Source organism: Parambassis ranga, chromosome 19, assembly GCF_900634625.1.
Source record: "Parambassis ranga chromosome 19, fParRan2.1, whole genome shotgun sequence".
Classification (NCBI taxonomy): Eukaryota; Metazoa; Chordata; class Actinopteri; family Ambassidae; genus Parambassis; species Parambassis ranga.
The window spans coordinates 24,625,259-24,647,408 of record NC_041039.1 but is presented as its reverse complement, the minus strand read 5'-3'; the positions used below and the strand labels follow the sequence as shown (position 1 = coordinate 24,647,408).

Genomic DNA, 22,150 nt, shown 5'->3' with positions numbered 1-22,150 from the left:
ACCTAACCCTTAGGGAGAAATATTCCCGGAACGCCCCTAAACTTTTGCGGTTAGGGACAAAGATCGCCTTCGCGGAATTGCTTAGGGAGAAATATTTCCGGAAGACCCTTAAACTTTTGCGGTTAAGGAGAAAGTTCGCCTTAGCGGAATTGCTTAGGGACAAATATTCCTGGAAGACCCCTAAACTTTTGCGGTTACAGAGATGTTACTTACATATTTACCTACATATTTACTTAGACAGATTCTGATTCAGACATCTTGATCAGAAATTAAGGGGATAACTCCAACAACTTCAATAAATTCCTCTGCTTCGCACACTACATGTTCTGGGTCAGCAGGTTCGGCTTCCACATACTCTGCAAGGTCTAAAATATCTGAAGTCCTTTAAACTCCTTTAAAAACTCCTCCATTAACGTAGCCGCCATGTTGTGAAAGACTTTAGGCCATAGCAATAGATTAGACTAGATTTGCCCTAGCCCCCCCCCCCCCCCCCCCCCAACCCGTTTGGTGTATAAATTGAATTTAAGAGGCACTAAGAGCAAGTAGAGTACAGTTAAATAAAATGAACTCTGTTTGATTTCATCCCTTACTCAGTGAGTGACTGTCTTCCTCACTCTCTCTGGCTTTCTCTCCCACATTGACACATACTGCCTCAGGCTACATATGTCTCAGGTGTGCTGTTGCCTGCCTAAATGTGTTCATTCTTTTAGTACAGCAGCAGGAGCAGGTACGTCTACATTTTGTCTAACACAAAAAAATTTTGTGGAGTAAAAATGAATTTACAGAACTCATAGAATGGTGGTTAGTTATTGGTGATCCGTGCATTTTGTATAATTTCAGTGTTTAAATCATTTACCTACAAGTCTGTCACATGAATTGTTGTTTGCAGCAATTTCAATGTCTTACTGCCAGTGTCATCCTGTAAAGCATCGACCATAGCTCTGCAGTTTATTAAGTATATATGACACACACTTGTCACTTTGTGCTTTTTGTTTAATAGGATGTGTTATATACATTTTCTGGGTTAGCTGTGCTGCAATTAAATAGTTTCTTATAATATAGTTACATCAACAATACTTCTCAGTATCAAGAACCTAGGGAGACTATTGCATTTACTTTTTGTGGTTCTTCCTGTTTGCCTTTTGTGTTGATAAACAAAATTTAATTCCTCACAGACATTTATAAGACATTTTGTTGAGGATGTGTGTGTGTGTGTGAGAGAGATATGTGTGAGAAAATAACAAACTATGAAACATAGAGAAAGTGGTCTACTGAAATATATCATCAGGAACACAAATTCCAAATCACACAGAACCCACATCTGCTGATATTCTTGTATAAATTATTAGTTCAGGTTTGTTCATGTACACCACTGTCTCTGGTTTGTACTCGTGCAATATTTCTCGCCAGTAAAACCACAATTCGATGCTGTCTCTGGATAGAACATTAGTCTACACTGATATGAGAGATAACAGATAACACTTTTGTTCTCATTCTACTAGAGGACACTGCTTGTTAGTAACACAATCTCACTGGATCTATTTCATATGTGTAGAGTCAGGTGGGGTTAGCACAGATGAACAATGACATTTTTCAGTTGAAAGAGGAGCATGTATGGAAATAGTATGGCATGAGACGTATACAGACACCTGACCCACAGAAAGGCCGAATCAAAAATGTAAATATTTTATGTTCAGTGACAAGAGAACTGTAAAGTGCTATTAACTGTTGATGAATGTACGGTTTAAAATTACAATAGTAAAATGATAAAAAGTATTTTTTATATATTAATCAACTACTACTATCAACTAACAACATTTGAAGCATAAGTAACTGTTGAAAAGTAACTAACAGAGGACGTACAGCTCCTGTAGAAACACAGTAAATCCTCACATTTATTACTGAGGCCCAAACATTCCTATTTAAAGTTCACCATTCCCTTCAGGCTTTCCAGGTAACTACAGTGTGAACACATTCATCTGCTAGGCTCGTTTTCTAACCAGGAGGACAACAGCAAAGATTTCTATTTGACCATTGACACAACTTCTTCAATTATCTTATTATACTTTTATACAGTGTTCGAATTACACACTGACTTTCGCGGGAGCCGGTGGAGCGGTGGGTTGGGGCAGTTAGGGTTTTGTCTCATCGGCATAAACAAGCCTCTTAAAGTGTCCCATCACGCCTATTCTGTCCCTCTCCTCATGGTTCTCTTCCACCTCCAGCTCATCTAGCATATAGATTACATACACTGCGCGTTTATGGATCGCATGCTTGCAGCTGAAACTCAGACCTAACCTGGCAATAACATATTCTATTTTCTGATAATCTTCTGATTGGTCGATAGGTCGCTAATTCCTGACTGCTGTACCAGTGCAGTATTTCAGCATTTGACTCGTTTATAGGAATTTCTGTGCAGTGAAGTTAATCATCTCTTCACGTGAGAAATGCAGTGTGTGCTGTGAGTGTAAGAACATGTTAAAATTTGTGTGTCTCACTCTGCGTGAGACCTTGAGAGCCCTGCAGCCGCACCACTTAAGTGAAGAGAAATTCAAGAGGCAACATAACGCTAAAAACTTAGTGATTTACGTAGGCCGGGTTTTCATGGTCGGCAGCAGAATAGACATCACATTGTGTTTACGGAGACGAACATTGCTTTTATTTTACTGGAAAATGTCACTGGTAAATCAAAAGCACCTGTTTATCATGTTAGCCATTACTAACATATCATTTGTGCACCGTTAGAGTAACTAAAAAAATTGGCTGCATTCAGAGTCCACCAGAGACCATAGGCCATGTCTGACATCCATGACGTCAACATGATCTTCATCTTCTTCATCAGTGAGTTCAGCATTTTTGTTTTAATTGTCATTCAAACATGGTGTCAAGGAGCAAAGTAAGACTAGATAGATGTACCAATGTGAACATATCAAACGTGTGATCACTTGTTTAAGTCTGAAGGAGAATTTTCTGCCTGTTGTCTCTTGTTTTCTTGTCACTCCACTGGATACTGCTTTTTTTCTATCACTTATTTAATTTCTCTTTTTGTAGTCTTTCTACCAACACTTCAACTCCAGGACTTCCAGGCCCTCCAGGACCTCCAGGAGCACTGTCCTGGGGGGTCCTGTAACCCCCAGCTGGGTGACCTGATGGTGGGTCGGGCTGCTCAGCTCTCAGCCTCATCCACATGTGGTATAGATGGACCTCAGAACTACTGCATCATTGGATACCTAGAGGTTAGAGAGGCTCAAATATAAACAAATGAATTGTTATGAGGGAGAGTGAAGCCAGGCTCTCTGTCAGACTGATGTGTTCCTGGCTCACTCTCTGACTTTCATACTAAAACATGTCCTGATCTGTCACTTGGTTATCTGGCGCTCCTTTCTTCACCCTGAGGATCATTTCCACTTTTTTCCTCTTATTACTGCTTTTTTTTTGTTTACTTTTTTTCATAGATATGTGCGTTTATTTGAGCTTCAGTTTTACAATCATTGGAGATAATATGAAATACATTGTAGTCCACCCTAAGAGATTCGGAAATGCCACTTATCCTGTTACAATTATGAGCCAGAGTCCTTTTCTTTATTATTGATCAGCTTTTTTACATTTCTCTACTAGTCGATAAAGATTCTGTCATCCAGGTCATATTCGTTAAGGAGGTTGAAGTGAGGCATCTGGATTTGTAGAGTCTCTCTTCTAACTGTTTGGTGGGAAACATTGTTTATATGTGGTGGAGGAGCTCAGTGGGTGGGTCTGTGTGAGACCCACAAACATTAGCTCTAAATGTGCATTTGCTAAATACAATGCAGCTTCCATTCAATCCCAGGAAGTTTCACTCCAAGTCACATGTTCACAATGGACTGTCTGCATGCCCCCCCACCACAGCCCCCTGTAGTCTCATAGTGGTTAGACACAGCAGACACAGTCAGTCAGACCAACGCAGGTTAGTATGGAGACATGTAGGCCCCGTTCACACTGGAGAAAATGAATCCTGCTAGATAGTCTTTAAACTGGATATGTTCAGACCTATTTTCAAATCATACACGCATGTCCGCACTCAATCCAGCTTATTCCGGCTTGTTTGCAGTCCTCTAAACCACTAGGTGGCGCGTAATATACAGAGTCCGTTCAGGCCGCGGTAGGACCAAGTGTACGCGTCGTGCGTTTTCACTGTCCCCGTAAACCAGAAGTATCACATCTCTAACCGGAAGTAGCACGTCGCTAACCGCAAGTAGCACATCGCTAGCTGGATTTGCTATCAGGATATATCCAGATACGGCCCGAATCCCGGTCTAGCCGGATTGATTTTTCTTCTAACGGGGTCGTAGAGCCTCACACAGACCCCCCCACTGAGCTCCTCCACCACACTTCAACTAATGACAAAGTAAAACTTACACATATAACTGAGCCAAGCGGAACAGTCTGATAAAAAACAAAACAGCTGATAAAAACTTGGTTTTAGAGTCAATAAAAATGTTAATCAGTTTCTTTGTTCATCAGGAGGAGCAGAAATGTTTCCTATGTGACTCGAGGCTACCATACAATCACTATAGCAATCCAAACAGTCACCGTATTGAGAACATCATTACGACCTTTGATCCTGAAAGGAAAATGAAGTGGTGGCAGTCTGAGAATGGTATGTTTAAAATATTACAAAGATTAAAACTGTCTAATCAAAGAGTGGCAGAAAAGTCACCTGAACCTGTAAGCAGAATCATAATTTGCACAACAACTCACCTGTGTGCTCTGTGTTTCATTGCTCTTTCATCCGAAGGAGTTCATCAGGTCAGCATCCAGTTAGATTTGGAGACAGTGTTCCAGTTCAGTCACCTGGTCCTAACCTTCAAGGTAAACCTTGAAACGTACACACCTTATTGAATACTCACCTGCTCAAGAGGATTTATTCTGAATGGATATCACATTCAAAGCAAAGGTATAACCTTTAGTATTGATAATATTGATGGAGGGTTTATTCAATGTGATGACTGAAATTCAACTAACTCAACCCAGCTTTAATTATGGGCTTTATCTATAACTATAACCACAATCAATTTAATGGAATATTATTAAAAGAACCAGTTAATCGATCTGACATCAGAGGCTGTAAATCCTCAGCTTTAGTGACCTCAGTTCTCATATTTCAGAAGAATGCAGGACTTGTCGACAGGTGCAAAAAACAAGTTTATTTCCATGGTGGTGGCACGAAAAAAGCACAAGGAGTGACAAAAGCACACCAGGAAACAAACTAACTCTAAAAAAGAACAACTAACATACAGACATCCGTGGCACAGACAAAAGGGAGCACAGGTCTTAAACAGACAAGATAACAAGACACAGGTGAACACAACGCAGGGCAGGTAATCAAAACAGGTGGGAACAGAGGGGAAGTGTAACACACAGGAATACACAGGACAGACAGGAAATAAGACCGGACCCAAGAAAACATCACACAGACAGCTAGAATACAAGACAAGACAGGGAACACGACCAAACCAAGGAAACCTAAAGAATACGAAAATGCACAGATCATGACAGTTAGATGGTGGTCTCATCCTAAGGAATGCTCATTTTTAACACTGTGGAGCATCAGACAGTGCTTGAGGTTTTTTTATCGTTACACGAGGTGTCTTCTGAAATGAAAACATGAGCTGGTCTCCTTTTCTACTTGGCCATTCTAGATACTAGTTTAATATGCAATTTAAGGACATATGATGGTTTTCTTAGTCACAATGGAGGCCAAGGTATTGCCATCCACATAAACATTATGATTGGCTACTTGGTTCTTTTGGTGTTTAAAGCTAAAAACAAAGATCTCGGTTTTATCTAAATTTCAGAAGTTTATGTTGCTAAAACATGACTGAAGTTTGACTACATGGACAGTTGAGCTCAGATTATATACTAATCCTGCATTTCCACCAACAGGCTTCACATACGCTGGCAGTTATATTTGCAACACAACACAATATCACAAGTCACACACTGACAGCACACTCAGTTCTGAGACTCAGTTCAGATCACATAAAAAGACCCTATGTATGGGAAAAAGGAAACAGATAGTGTCACACACAAAAGCAAAAGAAAGCCCCCAGCAGCATTTAGCTTTTGGCTAACCAAGAGAAAACGCTCCAGCGCTGTCACTGCTGCCACTCTCTTTCTGCAGAGTTTTCGGCCAGCAGCTATGTTGGTAGAACGATCAAAGGATTTTGGAAGAAGTTGGAAGGTTTTTCGATACTTTGCAGAAGATTGTCCTCTTCATTTCCCTCAAGTGTCAGATAAGCCGGCTGACAGTATTGATGACATCGTCTGTGACAGCAGATATTCTGGATCAGAACCGTCCACTGATGGAGAAGTAAACGATTTAAACACAATATATTAAAAAAAATTCATTTAAAATCAGAACAGAAGACAGAATATTTTACATTCTTTGTCTTTTATGAATACTATTTCTGTTCAAAACTATGCCTATATGTGACTACACATAATCATATTCATTTTTAACACTAGGTGGTGTTGAAAGCTCTGGATCCTATCTTTGAAATAGATAACCCGTATGCGCCAAACATCCAAGGTGAGCTCTTGTTAAGGAGGTAACCATGGTGACAACTAAAATACTAAACTAAGATCAGTGTCACAGACAGAACATATCATTGTTTTCCTCGCTTCTGTCCTCAGACCTGATCACTTTAACAAACATCAGAGTGAACTTCACTCGTCTCATCACACTCGGTGACACTCTGGGTCGAAGACGCCGGAACCCCCAGGATAAATATTACTATGCTCTTTACAACATGGTGGTCAGAGGAAGCTGCTTTTGTAATGGACATGCCAGCAGGTGTATACCTGTGGACGGAGGACGGGGGGACATTTATACCCAGACCGGCATGGTATAAACAACTGCTGTCTGTAAAAAAAAAACTGATGGAGAAACTTTTAATATAAAAACAACAGACCAATAATATGAAAGTAAAAGTAAAACTAACAATACAAAATCAAATAACAATGCTCAGACTTTTTAATAGATATAACTTCTGCAAGTAAAGATATTTTCTGGTTTTAGGTCCATGGTCGATGTGTGTGTCAGCACAACACAACCGGTGAGAACTGTGAGAGATGTCAGGACTTTCACCATGACTCCCCCTGGAGGCCTGGTGGAGAAAACACAGCCAACATCTGCAGAAGTAAGTTAAAACTACTAATAGCACTATAATTCTGCACCAATATTTAATTTTTAAAAGTTATATTTTACTACTGTACAGAATGAGTTAGTAAGAGTGTCCTGCTGTTTTGTCTTTTAGGATGTAACTGTCATGGTCATTCTGACTCATGCTATTTTGACATTGCTCGTTATAAAGAATCTGGAGGCAAGAGTGGTGGTGTCTGTATCGACTGCCAACATGACAGGATTGGGCCTCAGTGTCAACACTGTCAACCTTTTTTGTATCAGGATCCACAGAGATCAACAGATGACCCACATGCCTGTATACGTAAGCATTTAGATATGTTTCTTAAAGGAAACTGTCCCTGATGTTTGATGTCCCTTTTGTTGTCTCTTTGGGTTTTGAACAACAGTATGTCAGAAGATGGATACTGTTAATATCATTCATTTCAATCCCGACTGCTTAAAAATCACTGATCTGAGTACTTTGTCCCTGCTGAAAGTCTCACATATCCTTAGTTACACACTACAGATGACTGTTTCAGCAGCATGATGTGGTGTGTTTCAGCATGTAACTGTGACCCCTCTGGCTCTCTTAATGGTGGTCTGTGTGACCCTCTGAGTGGTCACTGTCTATGCAAAGAAAATGTGGAGGGTCAACGCTGCGATCACTGCAAGCAGGGCTTCTTCAATCTGAGTCAGAACAACCCAGCTGGCTGTCAGGGTAATACACAAACTTAAGTTTTTTAGAAAGTGAAGACGCATCATACACACGTTCAGTGTTGGAATGTATATGCCATCAAGTGGTGACCCTGAATTTCTGCTCATAGAAACATTGAGATTTGTCTTTTTCAGCATGTAGTTGTCATCATTTGGGAAGTGTCGGTTCATGTCATCAGCTGACAGGAAGTTGTGAATGTGACCGTTTGGCAAGTGGACTGCTGTGTGATCAATGTCTGGTACGTTACAGTACACAACTACTGTTTGCAATAGATGTTTTTTTGTGCAGAAAGCTACGACAGTTCAGCACAAAGTGAAAATATATAGTATAGCACGGAGCAACCAGTTGGCAGTCACTGTGGTGTCATACGGTATCTGTGGACGAATGCCTTCAGAGGTTTTCTATGTCTTGATCTTCCTGTTTGTTATAATGTTATGATTAGCATGTTCTTTTCAGTGTCTCCAACATTTAGGAGCATTTAGTTCTCATAAAGAAAATACTGACTGCAGTGTTGATATTCTGAACAGGCACTTTTTGTCCCCCTCTGAACGAGGATAATTCACTCGTTGTCTGTGTTTTGTGTCCAGGCAGGCTTCTGGGGTTTGGGATCCTCCATGTTCAGATGTTCACCCTGCAACTGTGATATTGGCGGTTCTTACAGCAACATGTATGGATGTATTTTTCTTGTTGTTGTTTATTCATTGTGTGCAATTCCAACAAAAGGTAAAACAAATGAAGTAATGTTTATAACACCTTTAATTACACAACAATCTCAACAAATCTTTACTTACAATGTGACAGTTTCACAGTTATAGACGTATTTATATTGACTCAGAGAGTCAGAAAGAACCAGTTCTGTTGATCAGTTACATGAAAGAAGTCATTTTAATCATGTAGAAAACAACAGAAAACCCCATGTGCAGTACATTTTATGCATGTTAAGATTTGTAATCACTAGCTTTTTAAACTGCTCATTAATAGAAAAAAAATCACTGATCGTCCTACTTCTACCTCCCGTCTCCTCAGGTGTTCTCCAGAGGACGGACAGTGTCAGTGTTTACCCAACATGATTGGTCAGCGGTGCTCTGACCCAGCTCCTGGGTTCTTCCTTCCTTCACTAAACTACTTCTTGTACGAGGCAGAGCTTGCTGCAGCACTACCTGGAGAAAGTCCCTCTCCTCCTCCTCCTTCTCCTCCTCCTCCTTCTCCTGCTTCCTCCTCTCTGGTGTGTAACAGTATAATGTATTCGGACATCTCACAGTGTGTGTACAGCGTGAGCAGTATTACTATGTGTATTTACCTAAACTGTGTGTGTGTGTTCAGCTAATTCCAGTAGTTTTACCCCGGTGTGAGAAGTACTTCAGAGAGCAGGGCTTTGATTTTAAAATCACTAATGGACAAGTCATTTTGGTTCGGAGGACTCATCGACATGCCCGTCAGAAAAGACAGGGACGGGTAGGATTTATTTCCTGTTACACTTGCCTTTGTCTAAAGAAAAGGTCAACTTACAAAACGTTTTTTCTGGTTTCGCAGCAGCGCACTATCCCTTTGGACCCAGGTCATGCTTTGCAGATCATTCCCCGGCAGAGGTTCGATGATCAACAAATTACCTGGACAGGCCTCGGATTAGTTAGAGTGTTGGAGGGGACAGGGCTTAGATTCACTGTGGACAACCTCCCTTCATCAATGGAGTACCAACTGGTGATACGCTATGAACCAGAGGTGAGTCACCACTCTGACAATAAGCTAACACTAAGCAACACTGACTCAAAAGAAAAGATTAGAACTCTTTCTCATTTTTAAAGTTTTGTTTGTCTTTTTAAAGCATTAATGTATTTATGGAAAATAGTTGTATTTAATTTCACAACTAAACACATTTAATGAGTAAAAAGAATCTTTACAGTGACAGTGACATACAAACTAACTTAAAATGTTTATCATTGTTATAGAGTCATATATGAAGTGGGATTCCAATAATAATTCACTCCTGATCAAATTATATTTTCGAATTTTTGCTTTGATGGATAATACCCAGATCATACCCAGGTATACCAAGTAGAGCTTCTTAATCTAAAAAGAAGAAACATCCATTTAGGAGTAACCATCTTAATGAAGATTCTCATTCATCCAGGTCATAATTCGTAGTGAAGGCTGAAGCAAGGCTTCTGGACTTGTAGAGTTTTTGTCAGGTAGGGTTAAATGAGGACTGTGAGCAGGCAGGATTCAGCATGCCAGGTGATTTTACAAAAGAAGCCCAAATCCAAAAATCATGCAAATACTAATTACAAAAAAACAAAGAAACTTACAGGATCCCAGGTAATAAATAAACCATGAAACACAGGGAACACAATCCAGAGATAACAAGACGATTCAATTCAATTCAATTCAGTTTTATTTATATAGCGCATATTACAATCAGACATTGTCTCAAAGCGCTTCACAGGAACCCCCCTAAGAGCACTGTGGCAAGGAAAAACTCCCTTTAAGAGGAAGAAACCTTGAGCAGGACCCGTCAACTTAAGGGGGAACCAGTCCTGCTGCTAGTCAGAGACGATCTGGCACAGACAAAGGGGAACACGGGTCTTAAATAGACAAAGGAACAAGACACAGGTGAAACACATAGGGAGGGGCAAACAATGACCAAGGCGGAAACAGGGCAAGTAAAACACACAGACAAACACAAGGGATACATGGCCTTCAAAAAAAGAGAATAGGACAGAACCAAAGTAACTTCACAAAGACAGTCAGAAACAAGACAACACAGGGTACACCAGAGAAACCCGAAAACCAGAAAACCAAGAATTAAATAACAAAACAAGAGAATAACCAAACCATAAATAATCCAAGTCATGTTTTCTTGAAGACGTTTCGTTGCTCATACAAGCAGCCTTATCGGTTAGGCCGCTTACAGTATTTAATATCTGTTTATCTTATTCTGTAGTCTCCGTTTGATTGGCTGGCTTTAGTCAGCATTATAATATTGTCACGAGGCGACAGTGGCTGCAGCAGTGACCCAACAGGAAGTAAAAATCTGATTCTTCCAGGAAACTCAAGGTGAGGCTTAACCAATAAAATGAGACCCTGTTACTACCAGAAGTTCACAAGACTATATCTATATCTATATAGATATAGTTTTGTGGAATAAATGGACGTATAGGCCTATATATATAGGCCAATATGTCCATTTATCCCAATCCCCTCAGATAATCGCTTAAACACAGTTTCATTTAAATGGAGCCAATAACAGAAACATTATTTACAATGTACACAAGGTTTGGCAATTATGTCTGGTCCTGTAATTTCATTAAATTTTTCTCTTTGTTTGTGTCCAGAGGAAGCATTCTGGACTCTGCAGTGTGTCTAAATAATGGAGGTCGGTACTTTATGGACATTGTCTTTCAAAAACAGCCAGGATCTGAGGGCTCTCACATTCTGGTGGACTCGGTGAGGATGGAAGTCATTGTCAAGTCATCACCGTGTTTATTCTGTTTGCTCTGTCCCTCAAATATTAAGTGTTTAGTTGCTTTTTTTCAGATAAGTCTGATTCCCCGTATTGAGTCAGTTCAAGACTTCTGCTCCGAGATTGATCTCAACTCCTTCCGCCACTTTCGTTGCATTGGACTGTCTACTGAGCTCAGCTCTCAGGATTCACTACCAAAAGTCTGTGAAGGACTCATCAAGAGCCTCTCAGCACGAGTCCACAACGGAGCTGTTCGTAAGTACTTCACCTCAAATCCACAGGATCCACACATTTTCAGTGTTTTTGAATGATCTGTCACTTTACAAAACATGTCACTGTCTCTCTGTCAGCTTGCAGGTGTAATGTTATTGGCTCTCTTGGACCAGGCTGTAGTGAACTCAGTGGGCTATGTGAATGTAAACCCAATGTGATTGGTCGTTGCTGTGATACTTGTGCACCCCTGACATTTGGCTTTGGACCTGAAGGCTGTAAACGTAAGAAACTCACACCGAAGAGAAAATGTGTAAAATGCATAGAGGTCCTTTTGAAGTTTATAGGAGATATTCATTAATTCTTGTCTGTTATATGCAGCCTGTGCATGTGATCCTCGTGGCTCAGTGTCAGAGCTGTGTGATCAGGTCAGAGGTCAGTGTGCATGTCGTTCAGAAGTGGTAGGTCAACGGTGTGACCACTGTCAGGTGGGGTTTTGGGGATTCCCGTTCTGTCAACCCTGTGAATGTAACGGACTGTCAGAGGTGTGTGATGAAGAAACCGGAGAGTGTCTGAACTGTAGGGAGCATGCCACCGGACCGAACTGTAACAGGTTATCTTCTAATTTGATTGTATTATGGCTAAATATTTAACAAGACTTTCAGAAACATTGTTGATGATGTGATAATAAACCTTCGGTTGTTGGACATTCTTCAGCATACATGATCATATATATATACATATCTGGACACATTTAACTGTGATGATCAGCAGAACACTTCTCTCTGTTGTGAGGACTTTTGTACATGATGTAGTTCTGATGACAAATTTCTGCTGTTATGCAGGTGTGTGGAGGGTTACTATGGTAACCCAGTTTACAGACAGCACTGTCAGCCATGCCTGTGTCCAGATGTTTTGAGCAGTGGACGATTCTTCGCCACTTCCTGCCAATATGATTCACAGACCCTCAGTCTGACATGTAACTGCAGGGAGGGTCACACAGGTAGGAACTGACCACAGTGTGTCACCTGTTTCCCTGTTAATACCAGATGAGCTCCTGTCTTGGGTTGAGTTGTCGTGTGGTTGGTAATCACCACAAATAGATATCAGATGACACACAGGAGCAATGTGTCTGGAAACACGTAATGACAGAATGCAGCATACTTTTGTGAATGAACATTCTATGACTAAAACCACTTTTTGCTTATTCAGGTCCACACTGCAACAGATGCAGCCCTGGTTTCTATGGTGATCTGACTTTACCGGGTGCCCAGTGCCAGGAGTGTCTATGCAACAACAACATTGACCTAGATTATCTCGATGCCTGCAACAGCAAAACAGGAGAATGTCTGCACTGCCTTTATAACACAATTGGACCACACTGCCAAAACTGCAAGCCTGGTCACTATGGCAATGCCTTGGAACAGGACTGCAAAGGTAAAGTCAACAAACAAATTTAACTAAATCACCTCTACTGCCTCCCTCTGATCCAAAGGATCAATTGGTCAGGGTTACATCTTGTCCGAGCACCTCACCTTTATTCCAAATCTGAACTGGCCACTATCCAAAGCTGATGACCCGAGAAAAGTGGTGAAATGTAGACTGACAGGTCATTTGCTATTATCAAGGCAGGTCTTATTTCCCCAATGTTATAATCTTTTGCCATCAAGCTTTAAATGTAGCTGCATACATATCTCATGTTTGGTGTTTCTACATTTCCAAGAATGCTCTTGTGACCGCCGGGGGACACAGGTTACTCAGTGTCCACTGGGAAGTCCCTGTTTCTGCAATCCAAGGACAGGAGAGTGTCCCTGCAGGACTGGAGTGGGAGGTGACCTCTGTGATGAATGTGAGGATGGATACTGGAACCTGGATGGACCTTCAGGGTGTCAGCCATGTAGCTGTGATCCTGTCAACTCTTTCTCCAACATCTGCAACAAGGCAAGAGCTGTGTATTGTACAAACATTCTCTGTGTTGTTTACTTCAGACTGTAAAACAGAATCCTCTGTACCTCCAACATGATCAAATTAAAGTTTATTTTTAGTGAATGATATATGTTGCAACACAAACGGTGTGTTAGCTGAATAATTTGTGTACTGAATTTGTGATGCATTAAGGTGTCGGGACAGTGTCTCTGTCGTCCTGAGTTTGGAGGAAGACAGTGTGATGAATGTGGAGAGAATCACTTTGGGGATCCAGACCTGCAGTGTATCTGTGCGTTAAAAAGTCCCGAATTTCTTTTAACCTTTATTGTGACAGAAGCTGAACTTGTTTTTATTTAAATGGTTTGCAGCTTGTGACTGTAATCTGGAGGGAACGGAACGTCCATCCTGTGACCCTGAGACCGGAGAGTGCATCTGTCGGATTGGTGTCACCGGCATTTTCTGTGATGAGTGCGCTCCTGGCTATGACTCAGCATTCCCAGCCTGTGAGGAGTGCCATCCCTGCAATGCCCTCTGGAGTCAACACGTCACTGATGTCGAGCGAGCTGCTCAAAAGATGAAAACCTTCATTCCCTGCCATGGTGATGACTTGCAGCCTACAGATAGTATCCACCAGCAACAAATGTTGGAGATGCACTCTAAGCTGGATAGCCTTAGAAATCTGACTACACTCTCTCCACCAAAGATCGAGAAGTTAAACAACATATGTGTGAGGATCAGGTAAGTGATCAGGTAACTGTGAACATGAAAAGTCTTTTTACAGTCTGGATCATACAACACTTACATTTTACAGGAAGTTAAAAGATGCCATTGACCCAAATATGATACTGATCGACCTGTCTCCCCTTCTCAACACCAACATTCAAAACATTCATCTGGAGTTCAAGAATCTGCTGAACAACTTGAAAGACAAACTCATCAAAGACTTCAACGATATTGACAAAGAGCATCTAAAAGGTACTGCAGAATATTTTTACGCTTTTCAAAGTAATCGCTGAGCAAAAATGAAATTACAGCAGGCAAGAAATACTGTAACAATGGAGCACTAGCAATAGCTGACTAGCAGTAAGCTAGCAGAAGGTTTACTTAAAAAAAAGTTACTATTTACTATTTTTACTGAAATCATTCACAACTAAATAATTACTTAGTAGTAATGTTTGTGACCACACTACAACTCATAGACCTTGCTATGAACAACATTGCAATGTTGTGAATGAATGGACCCTCGCACTCTGCGCACTCACGGGAGTCGCAGCCAGCCCCCTCTCCCCATCGTCCTGTTCCTTCTTCCTTCATCAATCGGGCAAAAGGAGTTTGTCTGCATACCACTGGTATCACCAAAATCGCCAACTTCCAACCAAGATTGCGGAATGCATGTTAGGTTTTGGTGCGCCTTGGTAAGATAAACATGTGTACCATTTTTCATGCACCTACGCCAAACTAATTACAAGGTCGGGGCAGGGATGAAAACAAATCAAACAAACACAGAATCCTAACAAAAATGTTTTATTTTTTATACATTCACTGCTGAACCTGTTATAGAGCTACTGGATAAGGTCCAGGTCCTCCATAAAGCCTTCATGTCAGATGAGAAGAGGGTAAAAAATGCTAACAAAGCTTTGGAAGACTCCATGGACACCAGACAGTTTGTTAAACACAAACTGAGAATGGTCAGCAGCAGTGGAGAACTTGCTTCACTGGAGAAGAAGGTCAGAGAGCTCAGTGTGGTCAACCTCAACCAAAAAGTAAGTTTTCATTCTAACCTGTGTTGAAGATATAGATAAAAGACATCATTAAAGGTGCAAATATCTATTCATGGTCAGGTTAACCTTTGATGTTGTTTCAAGCAGTTTGTTGTGGTCTGGTTCAGATCTGTGGAGAAGACTGTTCTGGATGTGGTGGAGCTCTTTGTGGCCTGGATCTAGGAGAAAGGAAGTGTGGAGGTCCAAACTGTAATGGAGGGGTTCCTGTCAGTCACAAAGCTTCAGAGACGGCTAACAAAGTAAATGACCAACTCGTCAAACTCCCACTGAGGATGGATGAGTCTAAGAACAAGGCAGGTTTAAGCTGGTTACATGCTCCCCGGTTGGCAAGAACAGGAAAAAAGTTTGTTTTGGCACGGAGTATTCACACTCCCTCCTCATACGAACCGTATAAGGAGTCACACACAAAAGGTTGACAATTGTGTGCACAGTCATGGTGACCTGGCCTAACGAGCTGATAATGCTCAGGGAAGAGGGCGCACAGCTGACAATAGACAGAAGATCAGTGTAGCTGACTGTAGCAGACCTCTGGTCTGTGTGAGTTTAACTTTGTGAACGTGTGGATGACTGTCTGCAATAATACATCCTGTCTCCCGATGTTTAATATGCGCGTCCAGCCACTGTAACGCTGTGAACAATACTGGGATTAATTTTTATCGCCACCTTTTGGACAGACTCTCTCTGTGCGCCGTGTTTCTCCTTCCAGGAGCTGTTTGCCAGCTGCTCATCTAAACTGTCCATCGCCGTCCATCCTCCTTCTGTCTGTGTGTTCTGCACCTGAAGAAGCTCTTGGCTTCTCCACATTCATCACGCCCACTAAATTCCGACCAATCACACAATTGTTCTCGCACACCACTGAAAGTAAAAGTTCTGCCCGGGGCCATGTGTCCGAGAGAGCTGCCAAACATGCGCTCCGAGAAAAAAATGACGACCAGCTTAACAGTGGGGGCACTGGAAGAACCACTGTGTGTTACAATGTGTTATCTGTTCTCCAGCTCTCAGTTAGATCTGTTAGAAACTCAGGGGTTTAGGGAAATGTAGCTGTTGAATTTTATTTAAAGCATTTCTGTTGTTTGATTCTGAGAATCAAATACTGAGAAATAAATGTCAGTTTTTTGTTAGATCAATGATGCCAACCAGGCAGCTCAGGATACCAAAGACCAGGCCAAAGACATGCAGGATCAGATCAACAACAATACCAAGTCCTTGGAGAGAGAGAAAATCAAAAGCAGGACTCTCCTCCAGCAAGTCAAGCAGTACCTTATGGGTCAGTGTTCACTGCTGCATAACTTATAGCACAAAATCAATCCATCATGTATGTGTCTTATTACCATCAATGCTTCCCCCCTCAGATGACATGATTCGTCCAGAGGACATTGAGAAAATGTCCCAAGCTGTTCTTAACATCCAGCTGCCACTAACATCTGCTCAGATGCGTTCAGTGATCAGTGACATCAACAATCTGTTGACCAGTTTCACCAAAGCCCAGGATGACCTGGAGAACCTGAAGGAGCAAACCAAAACTGCCCAGGACCTGCAGCAGAAAGCTCAGGAAGTCAAGTACGTGTCTGAAAACATAGAACAACTGTTGACTATTACAAATACAAATATAACCCTATAAAACAAAGTTTCCAATTAAGACGCAAACCACTACACTGAACTTGAACTGAAGCATGAAAGCTCTGGTTTCCTCCACATAATGCTTGTGAATGGTTGTTTGTCTATCTGTGTTGGACTAGCCACCTGTCCAGGATGTCAAACATTGATGTCACTGTAAAATCATGTTTTCAGACAGGTGCATGTTAACTATCATCATACGAAGTAAAGGTACTAACTGGAATTGTGTTTAGAGAGAGAACAAAGAACACTGATGTGACGAAGATCAGCGGAGATATTTATGAAGCAGAAAGAGCTCAGGATGAAGCCAACGACAACCTGGAAGCAGCTGGCCGAGACAGAGATAAGATCAAAGACCAAATCCAAAATGTATGATATCAAAGTAATCTCAAATATCAGATTTTAGCACAGCCTGCCTGTCATTGTTTTAGTTACACATTTTTCTGTTGTGATTCAGACCAGAGACAAACTAGATGACACCGAGGCAAAGCTGATGAATCAGTATGAAAAACTGAACAAAGACATTGAAGGTGTGAAGAAGAAAACTGAGCAGAACAGAGAGATGGCCAGAGAGGCCCAGGAGGATGCAGAATCTGCTTTCAGCCATGTTAATGACACAGAAATGGTAAACTCATCCCTTCCGGCAGCTGTACTGCTGGTCTTCTTGAGGTCTCATTGTTTTGATTTGCTGTGTTTCCATCAGGAGCTGGATGAAGTGCTGAAGCTGTTTGAGGTTTTAAAGCAAAAACACTCAGAGACAACTGAGGGTAACGCTGCAGATCGACTGAAGAGCATCATGAAAGAGACCGAGGACATGAAGAGACAAGTAGAGGACAAACTGAAACAGATACAAGGTGCTACTACTTTGATTATTTTTGACTTTACCTTGTTGCAGAGATAAGACTGCAGCAGAGTTGTGTCGGTAATCATATACATGTCCAGATCAAATATGGAAAGTGATGAGAAGTGATGCATCAGCCACATATCAAAATTCAGTTTGGTTTTTTTTACATAGTGGTTGTGTGTGTTTCTTTGTTATAGATATTACAGCCCCAATGCAAAGTCACAGAGGGCCCCTTACTCACATGTTTGGGGCCATCCTCTTGTAGGCTGCAGCTGAAACCTTCTTAGGTTCCTCTTGTGAGTTTAAAGGGGGGAATTTCCCCCTGTTGATAACAAACTGTCCAGGCTCAGTGCAGCAGCAAATCATGATGCTGCCTCCATCCTCACCTCAGGACGATAACTGTTGGTATCCACTGCCCATAATATGCCTATGCCTATCACCTCTAGTGCAACTGCTAGCCCATCTAGCAGTGGGGTTAGTGACTTTCTACAGAAAGTCTGGACCAGAAGAGTACATCAGTAGAAAGTGTAGTTTCCTTTAATAGGCTGACAGTCAAAATAAAAAAAACCTGAGGTAGGTTTTGGGACACAGGTGTGGTCATGTGAGTTTCACCAGGGGTGTCAAAAGTACACACATTTAGGGGGAAGTACAGATACAGGTGTTTAAAAATACACTGCTCAAAACAATAAAGGGAACATTAAAATAACACCTACTAGATCTCATTGAATGAAATATTCCAGTTGAAAATCTTCATTCATTACATAGTGGAATATGTTGAGGACAAAATAATATAAAAATGATCAATATTAATCAAAATGATTAACCCATAGAGGTCTGGATTTGGAACCATACTCAAAATGACAGTGGAAAATCACATCACAGGCTGATCCAACCTGAGTGGAAGTTCCTCAAGACAAGTCAGAATGAGGCTCAGTAGTGTGTGTGGCCTCCATGTGCCTGTATGACCTCCCTACAATGCCTGGGCATGCTCCTGATGAGGAAGCAGATGTTCTCCTGAGGGATCTCCACCCAGACCTGGATTAAAGCATTAGTCAACTCCTGGACAGTCTGTGGTGCAACGTGGTGTTGGTGGATGGAACGAGACATGATGTCCCAGATGTGCTGGATTGGATTCAGGTCTGGGGAATGGGCAGGCCAGTTCATAGCATCAATGCCTCCATCATGCAGGAGCTGCTGACACACTTCAGCCACATGAGGCCTAGCATCGTCATCATCAGAAGGAACCCAGGACCCACTGCACCAGCATATGGTCTCACAGTGGGTCTGGGGATCTCATCCTGGTACCTAATGGCAGTCAGGATACCTCTGCTGCTAGCAGATGGATGGCTGTGCCTCCAAAGAAATGCCTCCCCACACCATTACTGACCCACCACTAAACCGGTCATGCTGGAGGATGTTGCAGGCAGCAGAACGTTCTCCATGGCGTCTCCAGACTCTGTCACATCTGTCACATGTGCTAAGTGAACCTGCTCCCATCTGAAGAGCACAGGGCGCAACTGATGAATCTGCCAATCTTGGTGTCCTCTGGTAGACGCCAATCGCCCTGCATGGTGTTGGGCTGTAAGCACAAGCCGCACTTGTGGATGTCGGGCCCTCATACCACCCTCATGGAGTCTGTTTCTGACAGTCTGAGCAGAAACATATTACTGGCCCGGTGGAGGTCATGTTGCAGGGCTTTGGCAGTCCTCCTCCTGTTCCTCCTTGCACAAAGGAGGAGGTAGTAGTCCTGCTGCTGGGTTAATGCCCTCCTACAGCCCCCTCTGGTCTGTGGTCAGCACCTGCAGAACCTCTCCTTAATAGGATTCTCTTGATATTTGCCTCTCATTTCCACCTGTTGTCTGTTCTATTTGACCAACAGCAGCTGAAATTGATTCACAATCAGTGTTGATCCTAACTGGACAGGCTGCTTTCACAGCAGTGTGATTGACTTGGAGTTACAATGTGTTCTTTATGTGTTCCCTTTACTTTTTTGAGCAGTGTAATTAAAATATAAAAGTACTCTTAAAAAACATGTAAGAGCAAAACTAGGAGGAAGTCACATCACTGTACTGACTGCATATTGAGCGCCATTAACAAATGTTACAGTGGAAGCTATGATGACCAGCTGTACGCCTAAATATTGTAATGTTTTTAAACACTATCATTGAATGTAAAAGCATTCCCAAGCTTAGCTGCTTAAGTAGCATGAATCTGTGAGGGCAAGGGCTGTAACAACATTCAAGTGGAACACTGGAGCAGCCTCCCTATTATATAGTATTATTCAGTATGCTCAATATATATCAAGCGCAACCAAATTAAGCCACTAGGTTAGTTAGACAGTTTCATGCCATCAGTTCAACACTTAACTGTGTGTGTCTTTCTTGTTTCTAGGCCTGTTTATTTGTCACATGTGGAGGAGATGTATCACATTCAAACCAATAGGATGTCTGAATGGTATATGTTATTAATGAAGTGAAGAGAGAGGCTGCTAAATGGATGATAAATGGTCATAAAATGAGACATTCCCCATTTTTACCGTGGGGCTTAAGTGATAAAACTAGTTGACAGTAAGGAAAGTTTTCCTGACAGGTGACACCTGTGTCACTGTGGGCTTGTATGGCCTTATGTTAGCAACAGAAGCTAACTAGTCAGCTGACGAGCCAAAGCATGATTGAGGGACATGATAAAAACACAGCATGACACCATCACTCCTCATCCATATGCTGAGTCCAGCAGTACAGTCCTGTTTCTCTCAACCTGCAGCATTCTATCTGTCTGGTTTGTTGTCATGGCCCAAATACTTGCATGTTATTTAAAGATCTTGTATTAACGGTTAGAGCTCTCACTTCTTCTGATCATTCAAGCTACTACGCACACATACACGCAGTGATGTGAGTGATCAGGAGAGTGGGACATCTGTTTTATGAAAGATCTCTGGAGCACCGTGAGGATACATGATAGACAAACGTGAAAACATTTGACTGAGAGACAAGACTGATTTCAAATTGTAATTAGTAGAAAGTACAGATATTCTTGTGAAAGTGTATCAAATATAAGTCAAAAGTAGGCAGAAAAATTGATAGTGGAGTAAAGTAGAAATACCCAAAAATTTTACTTTAGTAACACCACTGATTCTCACCCACTGAGGTCACCACCACACATACACCTGTATACCTCATCAAAACAGAGCTGATGAACATGAACTGAGCCCATAATAAACTGTACAAGAACCTTCATACACAGTCTCTGTGATAGTTTAACAAATTTGGTGACATCTTTGATTGTGTTCCCAACAGATTTGGAGCAGAAGATTCAGTGGCTGCTTCAGATGAAAACCCAGAAAGCAGCTGAAGTGTCTGAGTTGTTGGAAACCGTAGATTCACTTCAACAGGAAATCTCCAAACGAGCCGAAGGATACATTAGCTGCACCTCATAGCTACTGTTGCATGATGTAAAACAGCTCTTCATAAACTACAAATTCCATGATGCAACAAATACTGTCTTTGTGTTTTGTTTCTTTTTGATTCAATTCAATTCAATTCAGTTTTATTTATATAGCGTATATTACAATCAGACATTGTCTCAAAGCGCTTCACAGGAACCCCCCTAAGAGCACTGTGGCAAGGAAAAACTCCCTTTAAGAGGAAGAAACCTTGTGCAGGACCCGTCAACTTAAGGGGGAACCAGTCCTGCTGCTAGTCAGAGAGGATGAGGGAGAGAGAGAGAGAGAGAGAGAGGATGAAGGAGAGAGAGAGAGAGAGAGAGAGAGAGAGGAGCAAACATGATACAAACATGATACAGTACAGAGCAAACATGACAGCAAGATGAAACAGTGATTATATTGTAATAGATATCTATATATATCGTTAGTCCATAAGTAGGAATAGTAATTTGATAGCAAGGATGAGCAGCAGGGGCTAGTGAAGTCGATGAGCACAAGAGAGATCAGGGACCAGACTGTTGATGTTCATAATAAGACAACATGAAATCAGGACAAATCCAATCCTGAGTCCAGACAATGTTATGAAATTTATTTCTACAGTTTAAATGACCTGATATGATAAACAATCTGTATGTAAACTTTAGTCAGATGATATTCTTTTTGTGTCCAGCAGAGGGCACCCAAGCTGCTTTAGAGTGAAATGATAAAAGCAGCAGTACCAAAGAACTTTGAGCCTTTCTCTCATGGTAAGATGGAGGTCAATATTAAACTCTGTCAGAGGCAATGTGCACATGAATGTTAAAGTGGCCCCTTATAATGATTTTCTATGTGCTGAACACTACAGCATTTAAGAACTCTGAAAACTCAGAATGTCAGTGAGCAGCAGAGAGAACTGATTTCTGTGTCTTCTTCCAGTTCAGTGAGACGGCCGAGAGTCTTTCACATGATGGGTTAAGGTCTGAGATTCACACAATAAACTACGTAGATTGCTGC

At 41.6% G+C, this 22,150-nt stretch overlaps 1 protein-coding gene across 3 annotated transcripts; it reads left to right on the top strand.

The window, feature by feature from the left end:
* Window positions 1–713: 713 nt before the first annotated feature.
* Window positions 714–21,151, top strand: lamb4 (laminin, beta 4). 3 transcript variants are annotated; one of them, XM_028431942.1, is made up of 35 exons: window positions 714–727; window positions 2,746–2,841; window positions 3,052–3,236; window positions 4,501–4,636; window positions 4,775–4,848; window positions 6,161–6,349; window positions 6,505–6,568; window positions 6,673–6,884; window positions 7,058–7,178; window positions 7,296–7,484; window positions 7,725–7,880; window positions 8,012–8,115; window positions 8,465–8,544; window positions 8,904–9,102; window positions 9,201–9,332; window positions 9,414–9,599; window positions 10,819–10,931; window positions 11,210–11,321; window positions 11,412–11,592; window positions 11,688–11,831; window positions 11,929–12,160; window positions 12,393–12,550; window positions 12,760–12,984; window positions 13,271–13,488; window positions 13,666–13,762; window positions 13,842–14,211; window positions 14,285–14,448; window positions 15,034–15,236; window positions 15,362–15,547; window positions 16,377–16,521; window positions 16,607–16,814; window positions 17,105–17,240; window positions 17,329–17,496; window positions 17,575–17,725; window positions 21,012–21,151. In XM_028431942.1, exons 2-35 carry the CDS (start codon window positions 2,796–2,798, stop codon window positions 21,149–21,151), a joined length of 5,424 nt encoding a protein of 1,807 aa, XP_028287743.1. In that variant the 5' UTR covers window positions 714–727; window positions 2,746–2,795. The 3 variants fall into 3 exon arrangements, with proteins under 3 accessions (XP_028287743.1, XP_028287744.1, XP_028287742.1); XM_028431943.1 differs by having other exon boundaries at window positions 9,411–9,599; window positions 15,362–15,493; XM_028431941.1 differs by having other exon boundaries at window positions 9,411–9,599.
* The last annotated feature ends 999 nt before the right edge of the window (window positions 21,152–22,150 follow it).